This window comes from Lepisma saccharinum, chromosome 5, assembly GCF_977018435.1.
Source record: "Lepisma saccharinum chromosome 5, izLepSacc3.1, whole genome shotgun sequence".
NCBI classification, from domain to species: domain Eukaryota; kingdom Metazoa; phylum Arthropoda; class Insecta; order Zygentoma; family Lepismatidae; genus Lepisma; species Lepisma saccharinum.
In genome coordinates this window covers 89,663,793-89,691,508 of record NC_139233.1, presented here as the reverse complement: position 1 = coordinate 89,691,508, position 27,716 = coordinate 89,663,793, and the positions used below count along the sequence as shown (strand labels likewise).

The following is a 27,716-nucleotide window of genomic DNA, read 5'->3' as shown; positions in this document are numbered from 1 at the left end:
TTTTAAACGAGTTTGTGGATGCACATACAGTGACGACAGTACATATTTTTTGTAATGCACCTCGTCCAAGTGTGGTTTTCTTATAACGTAGCAGTTGGCAATATTGATTATATCAGCTGATATTAAATGCCGAATCGTTTAATAAAAAAATATGAAGCTAGCGTAGAGGTAAGCATTCCCGAATAGTAATAAAAATGTATAAATTAAAATACATGATTGTGTCGAAAGTCGTTTGCTTACAGTGTCAAACATTGGTCTGCTTTTCGAAGAAGATTTCTGAGATCTGAAGATTGTGAGTTCAAAATACGTGATTTTGAAGCAAATTGGTGAACAAAAAATATGATTGATGTGTGTATCGTGTTGAGTCGCTATCCACTTCCTGAGAAATCGCGGCAAGAGAATTTATTACACGTAAATATATCCCATGAATACGGAAATATGTCTTACTCTCTAATTTTAAGAGAAAATGTTCTTCTTTTCATGTTAGAAGTTTACAACACATTTACATGCATCTATGTTTGTGATTCAGTGCACTGCTTAGGCGTATTACAAGCGAATCAATGCGAATGTATGTCCCCCTTTGTACCGAAAGATACAACGGAAAATCCCTCTCGGTGGATTGCAACACTGCTAATTTTTATCGCTTATCGCTACCTTCAGGAACATGTTTGTTTTCACAATCTGATACGTGTCGATTCCCATGAAGGAGTTTAGTTGCTTCCAAGGACTACCGGTGTGTACAACTAATGGGGTAGTGGGGTAACATTATCCTATGAGGGAAACTGATTCCTTCAAATTTACAGGAGAAAGTACTTACGGAAATCATTTTCTTTAGCGTTGTGGAAGTTCCTGAATGTAGATTTGATCCATTTTAATGTGAATGCGTGTTGTTTTCTGCGAAAATCTCTGTCCGACATGCTGTTTCTGCTCCCGCCATTTGCTTTCTGCACGAGAGTGCAATGTTCCGTGTGTTAAGATGATGCAACCCCGTAGCCAGTGTTTCAACCTCTCCGTGTTTTCACTAGAACATGACGTGTCGAGTATTTTTAATTTTTTTGTAACTATGCTTTCCTAACCGGTACTACTTTACTATACCTGAGACACCTGGGAATCATTTCTTTCGCACTTTTTTACATTGCTAACGTACTATTCTGCATTCTGGAACACTTATTTAGGTCAAATAATTGAATTCGTTAGGAAAGAAATGTATATTTCTTACATTTACGAGTACTTACTGTTCTTGTTTATTTCCACACACAACATTGCGATAGCTTACCGTTGATCGTTCCTTGAGCCAGAAAAACCATTGACGTTAGCCCAAAAATTCACAATAGCCCCACAAACCATCAAGGGGACGAGGTATGCCTACTAGGTTAGGTTAGGCCTGTTAGGTTTGGTTCCATTAGCACTCCTTTCATTCAATTTAGCATATATGGACAATACGAGAGCGTATTGTGCTCTCATGCGGAAGCAAATGGCGGCAGCAGCAATAGCACGTCGGAAATAGATTTTCGTACAAAAACCACATGCATTCGCATTAAAATGAATCAAAATTACATTCCCGAACATCAACAACGCTACAGAAAATGATTTGCGTAAGTACTTTCTCCTGTAAATTTGAAGAAATCTGTCTCAGGTATAGTAAAGTGTTACCCTAACGTCAATGGTTTGTGGGACTAACGTCAATGGTTTGTGAGGCTAACATCAATGGTTTGCGACGTATTAGCAGAATTTCAAATTCGGGCACGAAAGTAGATATTTTCCGGTAACTAAGTTGCAACACTGCATAAATCGACAAAACACACTCAGAACGCCCTCTAAACCAGTACGCTATCACGGCCATAATGTGTTACAGATTCGAAACAACAAGTAACAGTAAGTACTCGTAAATCTAAGAAATAGACATTGATATGCATTATTTCACTTTAGGAAATGTTCCACATTCGAAAATAACACATTAGCAATGTAAAGAAGTCTGAAATATATGATTCGTAGGTGTTTCCCTCATACGATAATAGTACCGTACATGGAAATATAGGACATGTCAATACATTACATTACAATACAATACTAGAGAAAAAAAAATTGGGTCTTACTCTGGTATTTATCAAAATAAAAAAAGTATAACATGAAAAGATATGGAACACTACAGCCTACTTCTAGGTGACACTAATTATCCAAGTTCATTTGACATTTTAATTTACAAGAAGAATATGTGATAATACTATGTTATATACATTTTGTCTATGCAAAAGTCGCTTCCATGTATTCAGCTATAGAATAAAAAACATGCTTCATAAGCATCGATTTTATCTTGTGCTTGAATATCATAATTTTGGTTCTTTCCTCACATCTTGTGGTAGTTTATTGTAGAGATCTATGGAAGAGTTTAAGGGACCTTTTCTTGTATTTAGGCCATGTACTTCCTCATTTGTGGCAAAGTTGGAAATATTCATTCATAAATGTATATGCAGGGGAGAGTTAACACATTAAATTTACAGAACAAGTTTTCTTGGTATTAATCTTATATTCCCCGGACAGATTTATTCATTTTTACAGAAGAAACTACTTACGGTAATAAGTTCCTGTAGCATTGTCTAACATCTGGAAGGTGTTTTGTGTGATGTGGGAATGTTTCATAGCGGAAATTCAACCATTGACGCATAGCCCCAAAAACCATTTCCGGTAAGGTTAGGTTAGGTAGGGTCACGTATAGGTTACAATAGTTAAAAATTGGTTTCGAAAAAAATATGCGTAGCCCCACACACCATTCTCATATAGCCCCACGAACCATTGACACACAGCCCCACCAATCATTTGCGGAAACGTACATTCTTCAGTTACAAAAACACTTTTTTTAAAAAAAAATGCATTTACTTTGATCAAAAAAACGTGAATACACGTTAAAGAATGTTCCGTGAAGCAGATAGGTAAGTACAAACGTCAAAAATTGACAAAACAAAGAAGTTATAGGTGTCCGGGGAATATCAGATTTTTACCGCTTTCTGTACTCCAACTATGATTTTTATAGCTCTTTTTTGAAGCATAAAAAGGATATTGGAGTGACCCTTGTTACCCCAAACCATAATCCCATATCTTAGTCAAGACTAAATATTCTGACCAAGGCAGAAATTCATTATAAAACATAAACTAAACGTAACGTTTCAACCTTCTAGCAGGGTCTTCTTCAGACTCTGTACCAAGTACAAATGTGACCAGGTACACAACAGGACGATATATATATATATATACACAAAAATACTCCGCTCCAGACTATTAGAAAGTAGTTCTGGAACAATCGAGCAGGTGGCTTTCCCTTGTCAACTGTACTGAGGCTGAAAGAGAATGTCGCTGGATTCTTTTTCTCAGGCTCTATTTCCTTCATTCTTCTTCCTTCTTCTCTCCCCTTTCTCTCTTACCCTTTCCACTCTTTCTAACACCTAACAGCAAAGCATCAAAGTTTACCATGTAAAGGCACTTTACAGTTTGGGTGCTTCAGATGTCTACCATTTCTCGAAGGGCATAGCATACACTACTTAATTTTGATTGTAGCGTGTTTATGTGTTCTGTATAGCTAAGGTGTTCTTCCAGTAGGATACCCAGAAATTTTGAATTCTTTTGAGGCTCTAGTTGTGTATTCCCAGATAATAGTATAATTAATTATTGTCAATCAGCCGAACACCTCTCACTCGTTTATTTCCTCACTTTTTACATTCGTTCTTACCTATTGTGCATTGTGAAACATTCTTTAAGGTGAAATATTGCTTTCCTGACATTTTGTGACAAAAATAATGGGAACGACTTGAGATGACCGGACCCCTCTCCGATTTTCTTCATATTTGGCATACTCACTAATTGAGGCCTCCTAATCACGAATCTAAAGTTAAAATTTGTCAGAAACGTCTAGAAATTGCAAAATAAGCTAAAATCAGGCGTTAGTTTTCGGAATGGAAACAGTCTATTTTCGCGAAATTTTTTGTTTCACAAGCAAATAATGATACTATCATGACACCAAATTTTAACTATGTTTGCCTAACCTAACCGAAACTAACCTAACCACGTGCCAATGGTTCGTGGGGCTAGCGTCAATGGTTTGCAATTATTTGCAATTTCTAGATCCTGATACTACCACGACACGAAATTTTAACTATGTTTGCCTAACCTAACTGAAACTAACCTAACCATGCGTCAATGGTTCGCAATTTCTAGACGTTTCCAACAAATTTTAACTTCAGATTCGTGATTAGGAGGCCTCAATTAGTGACTATGTCAAATATGAAGAAAATCGGAGAGGGGTCCGGTCATCTCAAGTCATACCAAATAATGTTAATAATAGCCCCATGAATCATACACGGATAGCCCCATGAACCATTCATGATAGCCCCACGAACCATTCACGATAGCCCCAAAAACCGGTAAGAATGTACAATATAGAGATGTTGTATAATTAGTTTACTAGTTCTTATACTCACTAAATATGCAGTCATACTTACATATATGCACATAATATTTGGGGGTAACGTGTTTAAATTGCACATTGAGTTGTAGAACTTGTAAAATAACGTTGTTAATTATTGCGATGATTCCCCATAAAGAAACATAGAAACCATATTTGATGATGTGAAGAAATGACGATCAACGTCCGTTCCGCTGTCTAGAGCGTTGTGACGCTGTTCAGAGTGATTCTCTCTGGTTCACCACATTGGTCGTGGAAGAATGGCAGAGAGGAATGAAAAGATTGGTAATGTGCTACAGTTATATAAGTGGAGTGTGGAAGAGGATGGTCGTGGTTTGGTTAACAAATTTTGGAATTTGGGTACTGCCGAAGGAGGGTAGTTACATGTGTCCACGCTGGCATGCTTTGAAATTGTACAGAAACAGTGCGTGTATTGATAAGAGCGTGTGGAATGCAGATTTTAATTACAGGTAAGTTTGAAAATGGTGATTCAGTTCCTTTGATTTAAAATGTCTCTTCACCATTTACGTGCTACAAAAGTGTAGAACCATGGACGTATAGGTCACGCAACATTGGTGAATAGCACCACACACCATTCACAGGAAGGTTAGGTTAGGCAGACATAGTTAAAATTTGGGGTCGTAGAACCATGCATGCATAGGTCACGCACCATTGGTGAATAGCCCCACGCACCATTCACAGGAAGGTTATGTTAGGTTAGGCAGACATAGTTAAAATTTGGGGTCGTAGAACCATGCATGCATAGGTCACGCACCATTGGTGAATAGCCCCACGCACCATTCACAGGAAGGTTATGTTAGGTTAGGCAAACATAGTTAAAATTTGGGGTTGTAGAACCATGCATGCATAGGTCACGCACCATTAACAGTAAGGTTAGGTTAGTTGGAGTTGGGTTAGGCAAACATAGTTAAAATTTGTGGTTGTAGTATATCACGAATATGTATATTTCGTTGTGAAACTATAGATCTTGCGATAAATAATGAACAATTCTACATTGTTGGTTGAGATCATGGACCCTTATTTTCCAAATTCTAGACGTGACCCCCAAATTTTAAGTTCAGATTCGTGGTTGTGAGTCCTAAATTAGTGAGTAAGCGAAATATTAACAAAATTGGAGAATATCTCTATATTGTAAATTCGCTCCCAAAAACCATTTATAAATAACCCCCACGAATGGGATAGCCCCATGAACCATTCATAAATAGCCCCACAAACCATTCACGGCTAGGTTAGGTTTGGTTAGGTTAGGCAAACATAGTAATATCGTGAATAACACATGATTTACTGCTCCAGCAGATTCTACGATGACAGTAAATATCTCTGCGAAGTATCCAAATGCTAGAAAAACTCATCTCAGTAAGTACTTTCTTGTTATAACACCATTAAGCCTTGTTTCCATGATATAAAAACTAAATATGCCGACCAAGGCAGAAATTTATTTTATTATAAAACAGAAACTAAATGTTTGTAACATTTGTACTTGGTACAGAGTCTGAAGAAGACTTTGCTAGAAGGTTGAAACGTTATGTTTAGTTTATGTTTTATAATAAAATAAATTTCTGCCTTGGTCAGCATATTTAGTTTTTACTTTCTTGTGTAAAAATGAAGAAATTCGTTCGGCCGATAGGCACCTTTTACCTTAGTTTGAGACTTATTTGGTTTCTGGTTTGGATTGTAGAAAATGTAATGTAATTTTTTTTTCCGTTGAGGAGTAGATTATTATTTAAATACCAGTCATCTAATTTGTTTAATAGATTATTAGCCTTAGATTGTAGAGCATCTTTGGAAGTGTCTGTTACTATAATATTTGTATCATCAGCATATAATATTGCATTTGCCAGGTATAACATTTGGTAAACCATTTGTGTATCAGCTGAGTCAAAAAAAAGAGGCGATATTTTTTTTTTAAAAAAGAAAATGATATTAGAAGAAATTGATATACAAGTAAATACCTTGGCTATTTTTCGACGTAGTCACCATTAACCTCCAGACATTTCTGATAGCGTGACATAAGCTTCCGTATACCCTCTGCGTAAAAATCTGCCGCCTGAGAGTGCAGCCAGTCCAGAACTGATGTCTTGAGCACGTCACTGTCATTGAAACGCTTCGATGCAAGCCACTTTTTCAGGTGAAGAAAAATAAAGAAATCGCTGGGGGCATGCTCGGGGCTGTAAGGGGGATGATTGAATAGTTCCCATCGAAATCTTTGAATTATCTCAACAGTACGGGCAGCTGTGTGTGGGCAAGCATTGTCATGGATCAGAAAAATTCCAGAGCGTAGCATTCGTCTCTGCTGATTTTGGATGGCACGTCGCAGATTATTCAGTGTTTCGCAATACACCTCTGCTGTAATTGTTCGGCCTGGTTCCAAGAATTCCAGAAGAATCACACCTTTTTGGTCCCAAAACACGGTTGCCATGATTTTGTGAACTGATTGTGTCTGTCTGAATTTCTTCGCTTTAGAACCAGAGTGCCACCATTGCATTGACTGCTGCTTCGATTCCCCAGTGGCGTACAATATCCACGTTTCATCCCTCGTCACTATGTGCGAAAAGAGGTCATCCCCGTCCTCCCCCTAGCGGGCCAAAAAATGACGTGCAGCTGTCCTTCTTTGCTCTTTGTGAGCGTCTGTCAGCATTTTTGGTACCCACCTCGCACACAGTTTGTGATACCCCAGGTTGTCTGTCACAATTCGATGCACTGTTTTTGCAGACACTTCTGGAAACTCTTTGGCGAGTTCAGATATTGTGAACCGGCGATTGGAACGAATGTTCTCGTTAACGTGTTCCACCAGATCGTCTATCTGAATACTAGGCCTTCCACTACGCTCATTGTCATGGACATTTGAATGCTCTTCCCGAAACTCTCTGCACTATTGCCTGACCTTCCCTTCACTCATCACTGTCTGTCCATAAATGGCACACAATTCCCGATGGATGTCAGCTGCATTCTGTCCTTTGGCGTTCAGAAATCGTATGACAGATCTCACTTCACATTTGGCGGGATTTTGTATTACAGCAGCCATTTCACCTTACTACTATTCACACGTATGCAACCCCACTCCAACGATTCTTTCTCTGTTGCAAGCACAGAATAGTAGGGCATGCTCCTGCGCATGCTCAACTTCATCAGTGTTGCCAACCCCACGTAAAAAAAAAATATCTGCTTTTTTTTTTTTTTTTTTTTTTTACATGCGCCTCGTACATAAGAAACAAGAGAGGGCCAAGAATACTTACCTGAGGCACCCCACATGTTACACTTTTCATGGCAGAGTGTTGATGTGTTACGTATCCTTTTGCTGTGGTGTGAGGGATTTCTACAATTTGCTTTCTATTGGTAAGGTAAGATTGAAACCACTTTTGTGGTAGTCAACGGATACCAAGTTTTTGAAGTTTCCACAGCAGTATCTCGTGATTTACGGAATCCTAAGCTTTTGATAGGTCACAAAAGTGTGACACATTCTACTAAGTCTGCTAATGCGATTTTTGTGCTTCGTTTGGACGTAAAACCATGCTGCGACAAGCTTAAGATTGAGTGTTTACTACAGAAATTTTCAACTCTCATCATTATTGCACTTTCAATAATTTTTGAGAAGACTGAGAGTTGCAAAATGGGCCTGAATTTGATAAATCTTATGGGTAATTTTTCTTCAGTAATGGTTTAACAACAGCTACTTTTAGCCTATCTTGGAAAATACCCTGTTCAATGGAATTGTTTATTATATGTAGTAATTGTTGACATAATTAGGAAGTCTGGTATTTCATCAATGCCAGAAGATCGTTTGTTTTTTATATGCCTGAAGATTATCTTTAATTCCTGTGCAGTAATGGGGGAAATGAATAAGAACAAATAGTCCCAACGAATACAGGACGTCTGGTCACCTTAGATACAACATTAGGTGGATGTTGGACTTCTTTTCCATCCATTAATGCATATCACCATATTATTACGTAAGGATTGGTGTTTTGTTGATGCATTTCTTATAATTTCCCACACTGTTTTACATTTATTTTTTGAATTATTGATTTTATGGTCATTATGATGAATTTTTGCTTGGTGCAATTCATTTTTATATATTTGCTTATACCTCTTGTAATATTTCAGAAAAGATGGATTTGGGTTCACCTTACTTTCAGAATGGAGCATTTTTAGTTTTCTACTTGAGATTCCGATTCCGTTTGTGACCCATGGTTTACATTCAGCAGATATGTTTACTTGTTTAGGTGGAAAACATTCATTGTGTAACAAGATAATTTTGTTCAGAAACAGGTTAAATTTTTCGTTTGTGGAAGGTAGATTATAAAAATCTTCCCTATTTTTGCTATTTAGTTTTCCAATAAACATGAGTATAGAACCTTCATCATATTTACGTTTATGCATTTTTAGTGGCTTTGTATGATATTCAGTAGTTTCTCTTTTACATTGAAACTCTTTTGAGTTTACACTTATTAACATGTGGTCTATGAGGGAGACTGTATCTTTCCTTATGTGCGTGGGTGTAGTTATAATGTGCTTTAGGCCAAAAGTGTTTATTGTGCCTTCAAAGTGCAGTTTCTGTCCTGTATTTTTTTAGAAAGTCAATTTTTAAGTCCCCACATACCACCATTTCACATGCATAACTTTTTAATTCATCTAACAATGCTGACAGATTTTTTATGAATATTGTATAGTCTGCATCAGGTGTTCTGTAGCACCATACTATTATTAAATTAGGAGCGAATTTACAATACCGGACCCCTCCCCGATTTTTGTAATATTTTGCATACTCACTAATTTGAAATTAAAATTTGGGGGTCACGTGTAGAAATAGCAAAATAAGGGGTCCGTGATCGCTACCAACAATGCACAATTGTTCATTATTTATCGCAAGATTTTGCGTTTTGAATACTTAAGGAATGAAATATACAGAGAGGTTATTTCAGTCATTTACCATCGCCCCCTTCATGCAACAGTTCCCGGCAAATTGACTTGCAGGAAGTCGGTAACAGAAATCGCTTGCTTTGTAATGTTTCCACTTTTCACAATTACAGTTACAATTACAATTGAAATAAGCATGTACCTTGTCGCAAGGATGCTGGAAAAGGTGTCCTCCCAAATACAAATATTTCTGGCACCTTATTTCTGACATCTAATCTTAGATGTCGCTACTTTATCCTCAGTTGACAGAAAGGGAAGACAGCATCCCGGCGCATAAAGCAAACCGAAAGCGTAAAATGATACTTAAAAGTAATAATAATGATGATCACTAACCTCCTGTGTTATAAGAGAAGTTGAAAATGACCTTCAACAGCAATACAACACGTTTCTTAGGTTCAAGAGATCCTGTCTCTCGTAATTGCCTGACCACTTTTCTGCAAGAACTTACCAAATCTTTCTGCTCGGTGCTTCCACAATTAATGAAGGAGCGAATTTACAATACAGGACCCCTCCCCGTTTTTTTGTAATATTTCACATACTCACTAATTGAGGCCTCCTAATCATGAATTTGAAGTTAAAATTTGGGGGTCACTTGTAGAAATTGCAAAATAAGTGAAATTGAGTGGTCTGCGTAATTGAGCATAATTGCTCATTATTTACAGGAAGATTTTGTGTTTCCAATACTTAAAAAACGAAATATACATTCCTGAAATTACTACGACCCCAAATTTCAACTAACCTAACCTAACCTTACCTGAATGGTTCATGGGGCTATTTGTCAATGGTTTGTGGGGCTACCCGTGCATGGTTTTTTGACCCCAATTTTAACTATGTTTGCCTTTCCTAACCTAACTTAACCTAACCTAACCTTACCTAGAATAGTCAGTGGGGCTATCCGTGAATAGTTTTGCGTTAATTGTGATTACGAACCGATAAGAAAATCTTATTTTCGTAGCACTTTAACGGCAAACGTTCATCATCGAAGACACCATTTTTGTATCCTGCAATTTTACGATCGATGCACTATTGCCAAACTTACCTGTAATCAAATCAGTCCACACTCCACATGTTCTTCTACATCGTGATTGTTGCTGTCACATGTAAGCACCTTCTTTGGGCAATATAAGTTTATTAATTAGCCCACGGCCATCCTCCTGCACACTCCACCTAACAGTGTGGCAACTCTGTAGACAGCGTAACTAATTGCGAACGTCGTCAATTGTTCATATCAACAAATATGGCTACCATACTTGTATACTGAGAATCATTGCGAGAATTGAAAAGCTTATTTTATAACTTCTACACGTTAATGAACATTTTTTTCACCTCACCCCAACATGTTAACTTGAGATAAATCATCACGACTAATTATTTCGTGAGTATAAGACTAACTAACTAACTCTCTAGACTTCTTAAACCCGAAGGTTCATGGCTGCAGCAACACAGGCCTTCCATCTGTCCCTATCTTGAGCAAGATCTATATACTCTTTTCCATCCCTACCGATTTCCCTTAGGTCCATCTTGACGTTGTTCCTCCATCTTCGTCTTGGCCTTGCTACTGGTCTCTTACCATCAGGTTTCCCAACAAGAATCCTGTAAACTCCTCTCCCATTCGTGCCACATGGCCTGCCCACCTAAGTCTTCTTGATTTAATTATTCTAATAATATCTGGAGATGAATACAAATTATGTAGTTCTAAAGTATGTAACCTTCTCCACTCACCTGTCTCCTCATCCCTTTTAGGTCCAAATATTTTCCTAAGGATCCTATTTTCAAATACTCTCAATTTATGTTCCTCTTTCAATGTAAGGGACCAAGTTTCACACCCATATAATACTACCAAAATTACGGTTTTGTATATTTTAACTTTTAGTTTCTTAGATATTAAACGAGAAGACAAAAGTTTATGAAGAGAGAAGTAACATGCATTTCCTGAATTAAGCCTACTTTTTATTTCCTCTTTAATATAATTTTCATTTGTTAATATTACTCCTAAGTATTTGAATTTGGAAACTGTTTCAAACGAGTTGTTATCAATAATTAGATTTTGATTATTACCTAACACTTGGTTTTGGCCTGTAAGCATATATTTAGTTTTCTCTTTGTTAACTTCCAAACCTATCTCTTTAGCAGTTTTGAAAAATATTTTAGCATTATTCTTAATTGTATTCACATCATCCCCCAGTAAGTCTACATCATCTGCATATGCTAACAACTGAGTCACACCATTTAATTTTAGTCCTTCTTTAGTTTCGTTTACTTTCCTAACAGCATATTCTAAGGCAAAATTAAAGAGCAATGGAGATAATGCATCTCCTTGTTTTAACCCATCATGAATTGTAAATTTGTCGGACATATTAATACCCACACGAATTTTACTTTCTGTTTCACTGGTGCATATTTTTATCATACTAACAAGCTTCTTAGGTATTCCAAACTCTACTAATATATTATATAATTTATCTCTTTTGACCGAATCATATGCTTTTTTTAAATCAATGAATAGCTGATGGACATTTTGATTATATTCCCACTTTTTTTCAAGTGTTTGTCTGATGTGAAAAATTTGATCTGTAGTTGATCTGTTACGTTTAAATCCACATTGATAATCACCTATAATTTCATTAGCATATGGGGTTAGTCTTGTTAAAATAATGTTAGATAATATTTTATATGTTGTTGAGAGTAGAGAAATTCCACGGTAATTATTGCAGTTCATTTTATCAGCTTTTTTAAACACAGGAACAATTATGGATTCTTTCCACTGTTGAGGGATTTCTTCTTTATTCCATATTAAAGAAATTAATTTATGAATTTGACATATTAATGAATTTCCACCATATTTAATTAACTCAGCTGGTATTAAATCAATGCCAGGTGCTTTGTTATTCTTTAGCCTTTTAATAGCATCTTTAACTTCAGTCAAGTTAGGTTCTGGAACTAAAGGTTCTGCTGTGTGTACTTCATTTACTTCTGATTTATCTCCTACATTTACATTTAAAAAGTCATTAAAGTAGTTCTTCCATCTATTTAGAATATCACTTGGGTCAGCAAGAAAATCACCGTCTTTATCTTTTATCAAGTTTACTTTAGGTTGCCATCCCTTTCTAAACTCATTTACACCTTTATATAAATCTCTGATATTTTTATTTTTGCTGTTTGTTTCAATTTCGTTAATTTTGCTTTTCAAGTAAACTCTTTTTCTACTTCTAAACGTGCGGTTAACTTCTCGCTTTATTCTATTATAATTGTTTAGATTTGTATCATCAGAGTTATTTAACCACCTAAGTCTAGCCTGATTTCTTATTTCTATTAGATTATGACATTCATTATCAAACCATGGATTACATTTTCTTGGTTTATGGTATCCTATACTTTCTTTAGCTGCTGATTCTATTGCATTACGTATGTGCTCCCAATTCTTATTTACGTCTGTTTCATTTATATTTTCATCATCATTTAAATCCTGCAAAACATCAAATCTATTTGACAGTTTAATTTGGTAATCTTTCTTAATTCTTTCATCAGTAAACTTTCCTGTATCAAATTTTAGAACTTTTAAATTTTGTTGCTTATGATTTATCACTGAGAGTCTTTCTCTTAATTTAGCAATTACTAAATAATGGTCACTGGCACAGTCAGCACCTCTATGTGTACGAACGTCAATTATACTAGTATGCCTTCTCTTATCAATGAGAATATGATCTATCTGATTATGAGTTTTACCATCTGGAGAAGACCAGGTATATTTATGGATATCTTTATGTTTAAAAGTGGTACTTTTCACAATTCAATTCTTTGAGGTTGCAAAAGTAATCAATCTTATACCATTATCATTACTTAATTCATGAAGACTTTCTTTACCAATCGTGGGTTTAAATGTCTCTTCTTTGCCAATCTGTGCATTACAGTCACCTAACAGAATTTTCATATCATACTGAGAAAATTTATCAAAGACCTGTTCTAACTCTGTATAAAAATCATCTTTAGTATTATCATCTTTATCTTCCGTTGGTGCATTTATGTTTATTAAAATAATTTTACACCACCTACCCTGTAAAACTGCATATGATATCCTATCATTAATAAATTCTACTGTTTTAAGAGCTGAGATAATTCTATTATTTATGAAAAAGCCTGTTCCAAAATTATGATTTTCAGTACCACCATAGAAAAAAGTATAATTTTTAGATTTACAATTCCCTTCTCCTGGCCACCTAACTTCCTGGACAGCTACTACATCTAATTTATACTTAACTATCTCATTAACTGTACACTGAAATGCTCCAGGCCGGTAAAGGCTCAGAACATTCCAGGTGCCTAATTTAATATCCTTATTCCTAACGTAGATCTTATCCTTAGTCCAAGGACCTCCCAAAGTAGTCCCCACCCGGAGATCCGAAGGGGGGACTATTTTACCTCCGGAATATTTTACCTTGGGAACATCCATGGCCTTATATTGCTGATTCTTGACATGGCTTTTTTACAGTGCAGGGTTGTCAGCTCTACGCCTAACCCCCAATATGAATGGAGGAACTACTACACAAGACAAACACAAACACATTAGACAGCACAACTACTACACAAGACACACACAAACACATCACAACTATAACACAATATAAACACAAACACACCACAACTACTACACAAGACAAACATAAACAAATTAGACAGCACAACTACTACGCAAGACAAAATAAACATACTAGACAGCACAAGTACTACACAAACATACTAGACAGCACAACTACAACACAAGACACATACATGCACACCACCGATACTACACAAGACAAATAGAAACACATTAGACAGCATAACTACTACACAAGATAAACACAACCACACTAGACAGCACAGCTACTACACAAGACAAACCCACATACAAGCCATGTGGGTTTGTGTGTAAATAACACGATTGATATTTTTGCAATGGGTTTATACAATTTTAGAAATACTATTACTGGAACACTGAATCTATTGTAGTAATATTATGTAATTAAAGCACTACAATTGGGCTGAGCCTGATGAGCTCTATAAATAAATAAATAAATAAAATTAAAAAAACTCTTTAATAACCAGCACCTTCCAAGTATAAGACATAGCATAGAAATTACAGAATGGTCCGGTATTGTAAATTCTTGCCTTAATGAATAATAGGGATGTGCAGGACAGAATTTTTTGGGTCGGGACGGGAATTTTTGTAAATCTCGACATTCGGGATGAAAAAAAATTGCTTTTCACTTTAAGTGATTGTTTTTGCATTTCTAGAATAAAAACTTACAATTTCCGATAAGTTCCAGAAACTTACAATGCAGAAAACGTCGAGAATTAACGACTTTTTAAAGTGACCATTCGGTATTTTCCGACTGCTTGGGATCCCGAAAAGTCTTGATCGGGACGGGAAATTTTTTTCCCGGTCCTGACTTTTCGGGATCCCGCACACCCCTAATGAATAATGTTGAGTCGTTTACTGCTGATTATGTTATTTGAAGTCATACATGCCGCTGCTGTGAAGAGATAGATGTTTGGTTGGTGATGCTGTATTTCCTGCAGTCTTGAACAATTCTGGTCCCATTTTATTTCTCTTTTTTGTTGTTGTATCACTTAACATTGAAAATATTCTTTCCATTTCCACGTTAGAATGTGGCAATGTTAGCACTATTTTTGCGAGAGTGGAAATGTTTTCAAAAAAGAACTTGCCTTGAAAGTTCTTGGTAACCGGTAATGTGTTTCAAAATTCTGATGGAGATTAGTTGGTTAGTTCTTTTTTCTCCTCCTCGCTAAAGTATCCAGATAAACTAATCCATTCATTCCAAACCGAGCACGAAGAAAGTGCAACTGACTGGCGAGTAAGCTTTGCACCTTTGCACAATAAAATGTTGTTTTCCAAGATTGAAAAAAGTCCCTACGTTTTCCCTTATTTGGTAGAATCTGTCCCTACGCGGGGCGAAATATAGTGAAAAGTCCCTATGCATAGGGAGATGTCCCTACGGTTGGCATCACTGGCGACAGGTGTCGCGTTTGTTCAGTATGAAGCACCCTCTCGCGGCTGACAACTCACCCGACCCTCGATAAGCTGCCGGCGCTGTCGTGACAACTGAGGATAAAGTAGCGATGTCTAATCTAAGATTAGATGTCAGAAATAAGGTGCCAGAAATATTTGTATTTGGGAGGACACCTTTTCCAGCATACCTGTGACAAGGTACCGGTACGTTCTTATTTCAATTGTAATTGTAACTGTAATTGTGAAAAGTGGAAACATTACAAAGCAAGCGGTTTCTGTTATGGACTTCCTGCAAGTCAATTTGCCGGGAACTGTTGCATGAAGGGGGCGCTCGGTGGCCGACAGTCTGACGGTAAACGACTGAAATAATCTCCCTGTATATTCTTGACATTACTATGATCCCAAATTTTAACTATGCTTGCCTTGCCTAACCTAACCTAACCCAACCTTACCGTGAATAGTTCATGGGGCTACCCATGCATGGTTTTACAACCCCAAATTTTAACTATGTTTGCTTAACCTAACCTAACCTTACCGAGAATGGTCAGTGGGGCTATCTGTGAATGGTTTTGCGCTAATTGTGATAACAAACTGATAAAAAATCTTAGTTTCTTATCACTTTAATGGCAAACGTTCTTCATCGAACACACCATTTTCGTATCCTGCAATTTTTACGATTGATGCATTGTTGCCAAACTTACCTGTAATCAAATCAGTCCACATTCTCTTCCGCCATTCTTACACGATCCATGCTCTCCAAGTATGAAATCCACAGTGTGGCTACGCTGTAGACAGCGTAACTAATTGCAAACGTCAATTGTTCATATCAACAAATATGGTTCCCATACTTGTATACGGAGAATCATTGCGAGAATAGAAAATCTTATTTTACAACTTCTACACGTTAATGTTCAATTCTACACCTCACCCCAAAATGTTAACCTCAGATAAATCATTGCGACTAATTATTTTGTGAGTATAAGCAGTAGGATAGAAATTACAGAAGGGTCCGGTATTGTAAATTCTTGCCTTAAATTATACTGGGCAAGACTTACAACACTAACTTCAAAATGTTTTTCTATAGGTTTCACAGTTTTGGGGACAATTTGTTTGGCAATTATATCATTTTTTGTAAATATGCCTGTTCCCCTCGTTGTATTAGAGACCTTGATGAGAAACTAGCTAGGTGGAAATTTAAAGTAACTAATTTCATCTTTGGACAGCCAGTGCACAGTAACACACAGTACATGTGCATCTAAACATTCATCGGTTAGCTGCATTTCTAATTCTAACACTTTTCCTGTAATACCTTGAATGTTTAGATGCACAATATTGCAATGTATAACTCTTCTTCATTTGAGAGAAACTATTGGGTGTAAGACCATGTTCCTTCGGTTTAACATTTACATTAGGCTAATTGTTGCATCTTTACAGTTCACAATAAAAAATCATCTTCAAGGTTGCCCGGAACACTCTTTATTCTATTGGATGTTCATGCCGATGGTTCTTTTTGTTTTTCATTAACTCTTTTATCATTTTACGCTTCCTTGTCTTTTTCATCTTTACTCACTTCACTGCAATGTTCGTTTTCTGCTTCACTACCGTTTTCATCACTTACCATTTTACTGCATTTTGCACCATTTATCACAACACAGACTTTTCCGCTATTTACCACATCACTATATTTCTTTCCATTTACCACTCCACTTCCCTGATTATTTATAGGTTGCCATTTCAGTTCAATAGGATTGCACTTGATTGAAAACTGATATCCGTGCCTTAGATTTACCAAAATAATAGTAATAATAATGGGTTTCGAGCCTGGATTTTCAGATGCTAAAATTTGCATAAATAGACAGGCACAAATATATTACAATATGCACGACTTTCGAATATTAATAAGAAACATTCGATTTAACTCCATTCATTCAAAATTTAATACACACTTAACATATTAACAATTTTTTGCATTGTATGAGTTCAAGGTTATAGGCCCTTCTCATTGATAGAAACAATAAATATTACATATTCATACAAAACATTTTGCTCGTTATATCAGAAAGAACAACTTAGGAGAACTAACATTTTGCAATAATTAAAGAGTTTCAATACACAATAAGCAATTACTCAAAATTATTGTACAACCAGTGGCGTGCTTAAGGGAACCCCCCATTGGCCCAGTATTTCTAAAAAAAACAATGTCACAAAAGTAGGAACAGATGTCAAAATGAGTGATGACTCCCTTTCTAAAATCCTGGGCATGCCACTCTGTACATATCTACCTGACGACAGATTACATGCTAACAAAATTGAAATTTATCTTCTGCCCTGTCATTCACATTTTTACAATGGGAAATGTTTTGCAGTTCCAAAAATATAGCCTAGGCATCAAGCCAACACAAATCATGAATATGATAAATTAATCGACCTGGGAAAACGCCTTTCATGTTTGTTTTATTTCTATGGCTGTGTGAATAAATCTTCAGCATTTTGATTTGGTAGACATATGGAGTTTAATGTTAGAATAAAAAGGTTTTGTAATTTATTTCTATAATTCTACCACAACAGCTGTGATGAGTTGAGTTGAAAATCAGTTAGGTTTACTTGTACTTTTGTGTTCATGGTGACATGTAACTTATAATGCTATTACTTTTCAGTTTTACTTTTATTCTTCTGTGGAGAATGGATTTTGATCATAAACCACCCATTTTGGCAGCTTTTGGAAACCCATTGCTGGATATGATCGTGAAGCTTCCTGATGATCAGCTTCTAAAACAATATGGACTCACCGTGGATGGACAAGTTGAGTTGGAGGATGATCAGCTTAATATGTTTGAAGACATAAAGAAGTATGTATAAGAAGAGAATGTTTATTCCTTTTTGTATTTGTTTATTCAGTATATTTATTGTCTACCTCTTTTCGTTAATTATGACAATTAAGGAAAATAAAGATAGAAAACTTTCTGGATAGAAGTGTCTTTAACTTCAGAAACTAGGGAGTAATTATTGACAATGGGAATTCAACACTCAATAATGATCTAACACTTAGTAATACAAAAGCAACATTATTTCATATTTTATCACATCTGAAAAATATATTCCGTTTACTTATGCTCATATCGATTTTTTTTCTAACATTTTAATTGAGGATTTTCTTAAGGTGGTTATCAGTAGGCCATCTGACTGCTATGTGCGAGACCTGTTCGATTACCAGGGCTGAGTGAATTGAGATGGGGATTTTTCCCAGCCATATCCCTTCATGGAGTAGTTCTGGGGTTCATTGAGCCTTTGCTAAAAACACCTGGGGGGTGAAGTTAGCCAGAGCATGGTGCTGATCCCATCACCTCATGTGTGTGGCTCTCCCTCACATCCCCCATATGTCTTCATGTTGCAGTGTGCTTTACCTTTAGCTTTTGGAGGTCTCCCCGTTGGCGCAATGGTAATGTTGTCACCAGTCTGGTATTTAAGAATTTTCCAGTGGGGGAAATTCTACTGACTGTCTAGGGACAGCATGAGATAATGACTTTATGCCATATAACATTTCCCCCCATGGATAAAATTTATCAAGCAGAGGGAAAGGCACAAGTACCCAGAGGGGGGAAATCCCCCATCCCCCTACAAATACCACCCTGGTTGTCACCTTGTAATCAAGGAATCCTGGGTTCAATACCTGGTGGAAGACACTGCACAGTGGTTCAGATCCCACTTGAAACTGTAGGTTCAATCCCGATTAGCCTATCTTTGCATAAAGTAGACTTAAAGCAACAATCAATTCAAACCTTGAACTTTATATTTGTTAATTGATTACAAAATAATAACAATTTTGTAACTAGGGAAAAAGGAAGAAAATGCAGAAAATTCAAGCTTGCAAAATATAACTGAACTAAGAATCATTAGGGAATGTTGGAATTATGGTATGATGTCCATATTCGGGATGAATTTTGAAAGTTATACAGGAGGACGAGGAAAGCATTTCAAAGTTAGAAACTAAATCTAGAATTTCAGAAGCTTGTAGAACATTATTTGTGTGTTTGTAAGCTGTGGAAAATAGTAATTATGAAGAGATTCATCCCAAAGAATCATGCTGTGAAAGTAGTCATGCTAGTAATTATGGTTTCACATAAAAATACCCTCTGACAGAACAATTCTTCAATTTACGACTGTTTTTCATATTCTGAATTGTTTGATATATAATTGGTGTTCCTTCCATGGTAAAATTTATTATCTTGATGAGAAAATAAGGAAAATTATGGGGCCGTTTGAATTTTTTTTCAATTGACAGATTTCAATGTTCATGTAATATAAAATTGGTTCCAGCAAGCGAGAAACACAAATAATGGAGATATTTGATCCCAAAATATGGCCAGCATAAGTAAAAACCTGCCATTTCAGAGTACTTTTACCACTTTTTATTAGTAATAACAGATTGTATGTTCGCTAAAATAGTGAAAGAACACAAAAAATAACTATCAGTCCCAAACCTAACGATCATAACCTAAGGACATAAAATTATAGCTGCTGTTTTGAAATATTGTGTTGAGTGTTCACTTGTGTGAAGCCTTTGGGTTGTTCTGCTTTACGGTAAGGTAACATGCTAAGGTAAGAGACATACTTTATTTCACAATAACACATTTCCGTGAGCTAAAAATAATTGAAAACATTGATAAACATCAAAATCTTCAAAAAAATTGTATATCCATAGCTTTTAGATATGTCTTTAATATATCCTTACTTTTTAAAATATTTTCAGGTACAAGGTTGAGTATAGTGCTGGCGGTTGTGCTCAAAATACAGCTCGTATATTCCAATGGCTTTTAGGGAATCCAGGAAATTGTGTATTCATGGGAGGCATTGGAAGTGATGACAGAGGCAAAATGCTGGAAGACTTTGTGAAAAAGGCAGGAGTAATTACAAGGTGAAATTTTTGTTATGTCATTTGTAGGGCTTAGATTTCTATGCTGCAAGAAGTCAAAGTATAACTTTTATTAAGTAGTCTACTAAACTAACTAATTCTCTAGACTTCTTAAAACCAAAGGTTCATGGCTGCATCAACACAAGCCTTCCATCTGTCCCTATCCTGGGCAAGATCAATCTTTTCCATCCTTACCGATTTCCTTTAGGTCCTTCTCAACATTTTCCCTCCATCTTCGCCTTGGCCTTCCTACAGGTCTCTTACCATCAGGTTTACCAACAAGAATACTGTAAACTCTTCTTTCCTCTTCCATTTGTGCCACATGGCTTGCCCATATGTCTTCTTGATTTTGTTCATTTCATTTGTTCCATCCTCATATAAAAGCTAGAAGGTTTAACCTGACGCAGTTGGCACCAAACCATAGATTTCCTTCTGCCAGCAGACTTTCCCGGGCATCACGTGGGTCTTTTCATCCGTTGACGGAAGATTTGGAGACAGCATGTGCTTTCTCCTCTACCTACCACGGGTTGCCCTTTCCTTTGTTGCCACATTGTCATAGATGTGAATGTCCTGGTGGTAGAGAGATCTGACCTTGATCTCCCAAATGACTGCATGCAGCACGGCATATCACCACGTTTGCTCCCTTTCGCCGAATTTGGTGGCAACAACACCCTGCAGACGACAGAGAAGGTTTTGACGGGAGCCGTGCCAGGTTAAACCTTCTGGCCTATAATGTGGGAAAATGTAAAACTGGGGAATGTAAAATCGGGGTTCCGCTGTAGATACTTGAACTTGTAGTACTTTTTTTTTTTCTTTTCACATTTTAGTAACACTCATTTCTCACTCATTCCAGATATGCACACCATGCAACTCTCCCGACTGGCACATGTGCTTCTTTGATATATAAGGAATTCCGTTCACTTGTTGCATATTTAGGAGCCGCTAATATGTACAAACCGACAGACTTATTCTCAACTGAAAACATGGATCTTCTTTCAAAAGTATGTGTGGTATATGTAGAAGGGTTTTTCATAACCCATAGCTTTGAAGCTGTATGTAAGCTTTCAAAATATGCAAAAGAAAATGGTATTGTGCTCGCTTGTAATGTTAGTGGTGTGTATGTTTGCGATAAATATCCAGCACAGGTATCTGAGCTTGTTAAATATGCAGATATAGTTTTCGGGAATGGGGAAGAGTTTAAAGCTTTAGCCAGAGTACTCAATCTTGATAGTGAGTCATGTTGCTCCCTCACAAAAATTGCTGCAGTGGTAAGCAATTTGACTGAAAACTTTGACGGACCGCTACGTAAAAGACTGAAATTGTCACATGTGGAAAATTTTGGGAAATTGGTTGTTGTCACTCAAGGTAAACATTTGGTCATATGTGCTTGCAGGAACGGCATTGAAGAGTACCCAGTACCACAAATGAGTGAAGCAGACATTGTGGATACAACTGGAGCGGGCGATGCTTTTGTTGCAGGGTTCATAGCTGGCTTATTCAGCCGACAGGATATCACAAAGTGTGTTCAGTGGGGTTCGTTGACAGCTCAACAAGTAATCAAACAGATAGGCTGTTCAGTCCCTGATTATTCAGCAGCAGGTGTATTAACGTAGCGTAAAAGTAAATTTGAGTGCTAGCTTGTGCTTGTGCGTTCTGCGTAGCATTAGAAATGCTTGTATCTTTGATTTTACAGTAAACTTCAAGATGCCTTTCAATGCAGTATAAATCTGTGTATTAATGTACACATTACAACTGAGATTATGAGCGTTTGTACACACACTGATAAAATCTGTGTCGTCTCCAAACCAATATTGTTAGCACCAGATATCAACAGGGGCTAATGGCACAGCTGCACACGTGGTCTGGCAAGATACATTTTCTGGAACGACTAACAACAGGTCGGAATGCAGCCGGAGCTTCCTTTGCCAAATCAGCAGTCGGACTGAACTGACTATCACTTGCTATGAAAAAGACACAAACCCCAAGTCATAAATTTCAGCCATGTCAGAGAAGTTGTGTTGGGACAAAGGCAGTGATTCTTTCGAAGGTCGCATGAAAAAGCAAAAAGGCTGGAATTGAAATTTTGCTTCTTTTCGCCTTTCAACAAATTGAGATGAAAGAGCAAGTTGGAAAGGTATAAGAACTGCCTTCCAGAGAGATTTTGCTGCGAATGCATCAATGATTTCGAATTCTGGGATGCACCCAGTAAAGTCTATCGTGGTTGTATATACGTCTAAGATTCAACAAACACAAAATATAAAACCTTTTATTCGAGGAGGAGCTATCTCCCTCTCACACTTTGTCCACAAATTCTTGTGCTCCCATCAAGGTATCTGCAAGAATTCCAATTTTATTGGTGCATGTGCAAAATTCATGCTGGTGTCAGTATCGTTACGAACGACATCTCTGACAAAATATCGGTACATGTGCAAGCTCTGAACATCAGTATCAAGAAGAGAAGGATCACAGTCAGCTTACACAATAATATGGACAGTCATTTGTTTTTTCTCGAGTCACCACAGACACAAATGTTTTGCTTCGCTTGTGCCAAAGTGCCCTCATGTTGCCATATTTTAATTTCCCTTCCTTGCTTCCTTGACAGAAAATTCAACAATGTTAAATATTACGTCTGCTTTCACTGTCTATGGTTTTCCCCTTCATGATGATACAAACACTTGGCACTGAATTAAGGTGACAGTGATGTGTTGAAGAATGCCACACATTTTGGCAATGCAGGGGCAGGATTACATGGCAGGCAGCTGATTGCATGTCTTCGCTTGCTTAGGGTTGATTATTCAATGCCAGAGTGATTTCCTCTTCTTGGTAGAGCAGTAAAGTACATCTGTTGTTGTTGCAGTAAGAAGTCAACCAAACATCAGTATGATGTAGCCAGAGGTCTTCATATTCTGTCTAAATAAGTTATTTTGGTGGTTATGGCTCAGAATTCACTAATATTTACCTTCCAAGGTTTCAAAAGTTTTACAACCCTAACTTCGATCACTTATATAAAACAAGAAATATTAACACTTTGTTTACCTCGTTATCAATCCTCATCCTACTAGTTTACTCCATATAAGAGATTCTAAAAGGTTAAATAGTGACTGAGTGAATGTTTTTCTAGAATGCCAATTAGTGGAAGGAAAAATGTGTCTGATATTATCGCAGGGTATTAACTCAGTGTTTTATGGCTGGTACAATATTAATCTGCAGTTTGTGACCAATAGAAGCCATTTGCAACAATAGGTGGGCTTGGGATAGTGATTTTATGGGGTAAGTGTAAAAGTGGCATTTAGGTAGCATGTATTGGTGGGCACCACTATCATCCAGAAATTTGTGTGCAGACACAAGTAATATGTGGCCAAGCACTGGCCTCAATTCAGAAAAAACATGTGTAAAATTCAGTATTCACATTATTAGTGATCAAATTTAGGGTTGTTTAGTTTTGAAACTGTCCATGTTAATCGCCATCCTGTAGATTACTCATATGCAATGGCGTAACATGGGCATTTCGGGTGGGAACACTAAGTCCGAAGGTAGGCCCGTTTTTGCTTAATAATTTACTTATGGTATTAGTCGCCACAGGTATTGTTTATTTACCTGAAGTCAACTGGGTTTTCAATAAAACATCATCCATGCATGTTTTAGCTAGAAAAAGAGATGCCTCACTATGCAACAAATGTTTTGAACTCTGGTGTTTTATACCTTTCGGCATGACGCAAGTCATTAAAAACCTACCTGAATCATAAGCGCATCTGCACAACAGTAGACGTCATTGTTGTGGAAGATCCAATTACTGATTGATTTGGTTTATTTTACTTCGCTTTTCTACCACTTTTGGTTAATCGCGAATATGAATATGAGTGATGATATTGATGAAGTTGATGAAGGGACACTCACAAAGAACACCCGTACTCAGGGCGGGATTCGAATCAGGGACCTCTGTCGTCTTGGCACGCTGTGTAAAACACAGTGACACGGATGATCCAACTATCGTATACTCTACTGACGTAACTGAGTTGATTAGTAATTCAGACCACTGTTTATTGCATCTTGAGAATGCTGATAAACATTTTAAAATAATTTTGTCCAGAGACCATTCGATTTTAAGAGTTTTCAAATGAACGCTAAACATTTACATTGACACAATATGAAGCAGTTAGATAATAACGAAAAAATAATAATAAGAAGAAAAGAATAGTTTTGCGGGTTAAGTGGTAGAGCAGCTACAGGCTAAACTTCTATCACGAGGACTTCACCAACTTATTTGACAAAAACTGTGTTTATCTTTTTGTTTTTAATGCACATCGCTGTTCGTGCGATAAATTATATAATGCAGTGGTATATTTGAGTTTGGTAAAGTTACGTCAGTCAATATTGCGTATTGTAGCATCACACAGCACGAGCAGGAAGAACCGGGTAGGATTTCTACCGCTGTCATCTGCTTCAGAAGGCAGGAAGGGTCACATGAACCCTAGAACCAATCATGTAGCTCTCTGCTTCATACGCTGGCATACGAGAGAGAGCATTGCGCATGTGCTGTAGACCCAAGCTTTCCCTCCAGATAGGCAGCAAGGAATATAGAGTCCTTTACGCCAAACCTGCTTGGCTTCTGGCCAGGAAAGGCATTGAAATAAATGCTAGAATGAGTGTTGTTAGTGGAGCGTTGCAAGAGGATCACGAAAAATAGCTATTGTAATGCCATGAAGGTCAAACATATATGAAATTAGTCAAGTTTTACTTTATATTTACAGCATTTACGCATTTTTGAAATTTTAAATATGGGAACGCTGGCCATACTATAACGCTATGCCACTGCTCATATGGATATACGTGGAAATCACTATGAGATCGGTTGTGATAATTGCTTATTTGACGTACATATTCGACAAGATAGAAATCAGAATACATTTTTCAGTCCTAAAATTTTATTGTTGTGGCTATTAGAGTACAGAATGGGACCACTTTAGCTCGCTCATACTTGTTTGAGTCTGCCACCCTTGAGTATGCTATATTCAAGCATATACAATGGAATATCATTTTAATATAATAATAATAATCGCAGACAAATATGTGTAAAATATCCACTTTGGTAGTTTCAGCCCACAATCATCTGTTTCATTTTCATATATCACTTTGTAATGGTAAGTTAGACTAAACTTCATTTTAACATGGAAATGATGACTATGTTTACTAAGTTTCAATTTTAGTGTGTGTTTCACTTCATGGTCCATATTTGAGGGCCCACTACCACAGACAAATGATGGTTATGTATACTACTGGGCTTGGAGTGTGACATGCACCTTCTGCCTTTAGGGCTTTAGGCTTGTCCGTATACAACCCTTTATCGGACTTCCTAAGCTCATCAGAGGGTTAGGACCAAGCCCCTGCGTGGTCTTCGGTGTAGGATTTTTTTCTTTACCTGTATTGATTTGGAATAAAAGAGTATTAGTATCTCTTACTTAGAGATTTATTCAAGCTTCCGACGATATACATAAACTTTTTTAAACAGACAATTCACGCAATATAACTTGTAGGCCGAAACCTACCGCAGTTAAAACCTGGGTCTTTTTGTGAAGCAGAAGAACCCCTTTTCAGCGTTGGGTTTAGAAATATCCGCTTTGGAATACAAGCACCCCAAAGCTGCCCCTAAGAGCGTGACAAGATATTTCCCCACCTGTCCCCTGAAACACCAGCCTTTCAGCAACCAGGAGAGTGTCCCATTGGTTCGCAAAACTATTGCTCTTTTATACAGAAAGTTTGTTTACATTTTTCCAAGGCAACACTATAGTTGTTTATACATTCCTAGTTACAGAACAAAATACCAAAATCTTTCAAATTATTTTTCAGTAAGAATTCAGTTTAAAAAAACCTTTACATGTGCGATATTAACAATAATGTATTTTTAAAGAAAGAAATATAACATCTTTTTAAGAAAACAAAGTTCAACACAGATGCAACGGTTAGCGCTTGAAAAAGCTGCAGTCGACTGGGGTGACACAAGTGTATACCATTCATTTTGCCTGTTCGAGTGTTATTCACTGGCAGTGGCCTATTGTCTGGTGCATGCAACTGTACTTTTAGATAAAAAACACCCGGCTTCGAATCCCAGCCTGGGCATGGGTGTTCTTTATGAGTATCCCTTCATCCTCATTGTTGTAATTAGCCAAAAGTGACAGAAAAGCAATATAAAATTACAAAAACTACAAATAAAGTTAATGAGCTTATCATTCGTACCCTATTTCTTGTGTGGCTGTACCTTAGCAGATGCTAATCTCTTTTTCTTTTAAAAAATGGAAAAATTTAAAGTAAAACTCGGTGATGCAATGGCTCTTCAGGGTCTAGGCCTGAATTTTTATTGGATGATGCATGCTCAGCACATTGAACGCTGTTATCACTATTATGTTACTTTCTAGACTAGAGCCAGCTGCTCTTTTAAAGTATCTCCCTAGTTGTCTTGATGTTACATTAACACCAAAGTTTTGGAGCCCCCACCAGGAATCAAACCTGAGACTCCTTGTGCCTAAAGGTTGTATCACACAGAACTGGATTTTCAGTAGGAATGCCCTAGTTGACGCTGGACTGGCTACCTGGGTGGAAATCATGATCGCCAGGGCTGGCTGCTTGACTGGTTTTGACAACTAGTCCATGTTCTAATTGCAACTGGCTTTTTCTGTTAAATTCTGTGGAACAGCCAATCAGAACGAAAGTTTGGCCATGTGAAGATAAACTGTGAATTTTGCAAATTAAAGTTTTTTGTCTGTGGTGTCCGAGAGTGTTGGTTGATTTTGTTCGCTTCTTGACTTGATAAAATAAAATGTGCATTTGTGTTCAGTTCGTTAATTTTTAGGAATTTAAATGTTTGACATATGTAGTTGAACAAAATATTTTTTTTTATAAATGAATCCTGGGAATATCATGTATGAATATGAGCCAATTTTTAGTACATACTTTTCTTTAAATTATTTACATTTTTTTATTAACATCAGTAGCTATTCTCCTACAACGTTCTTGAAATTGCTTGTGCATTGTTTTCGTTTTGTCTTGTCTGCTCTGCCGAATGCCTTGTGTGAACAAGTATACTGACAAGTAGGGTAACAAGTATCGTGCGAGGCGAAAACTAGCAGCTGAGCCAGTATCACACAATTAGTCCAAGTCCAACTGGAAAATCCAGCAGGAGATCTAGCCTCGTGTGATTCTGGAATAAGACAGGACTGCTAATCATTCGGCTATGCTGAATCGGAGATGACAGATATATATTTAACAATATTGTTATTTTCATGGTACAAACAAGGTCGTAAATCACAGAGTTCAATAAGTTATTTTTATTTTGCAATAACGCTCAACTATTGTTACTTTATATAAAGAATTCTAATCAACTGTGTGAACCTGCGTAAATTATA

General features: G+C 36.9%; 1 protein-coding gene across 4 annotated transcripts; it reads left to right on the top strand.

The window, feature by feature from the left end:
- LOC145987937 (uncharacterized) lies at positions 1 to 27,162 on the top strand. 4 transcript variants are annotated; one of them, XM_083122764.1, is made up of 4 exons: positions 1 to 168; positions 18,062 to 18,253; positions 20,155 to 20,319; positions 21,170 to 27,162. In XM_083122764.1, exons 2-4 carry the CDS (start codon positions 18,087 to 18,089, stop codon positions 21,927 to 21,929), a joined length of 1,092 nt encoding a protein of 363 aa, XP_082978890.1. In that variant the 5' UTR covers positions 1 to 168; positions 18,062 to 18,086; the 3' UTR covers positions 21,930 to 27,162. The 4 variants fall into 4 exon arrangements, with proteins under 4 accessions (XP_082978890.1, XP_082978891.1, XP_082978889.1 ...); XM_083122765.1 differs by lacking the exon at positions 1 to 168 and adding an exon at positions 332 to 411; XM_083122763.1 differs by lacking the exon at positions 1 to 168 and adding an exon at positions 2,877 to 2,930.
- The last annotated feature ends 554 nt before the right edge of the window (positions 27,163 to 27,716 follow it).

Coding starts and splice junctions, on each gene's coding strand:
- LOC145987937 (XM_083122763.1), top strand. CDS start 2,911: ATGTTCCGTGAAGCAGATAG. Junction 2,931..18,061: donor ATGTTCCGTGAAGCAGATAG/GTAAGTACAAAC, acceptor ATTACTTTTCAG/TTTTACTTTTATTCTTCTGT. Junction 18,254..20,154: donor ATGTTTGAAGACATAAAGAA/GTATGTATAAGA, acceptor AAATATTTTCAG/GTACAAGGTTGAGTATAGTG.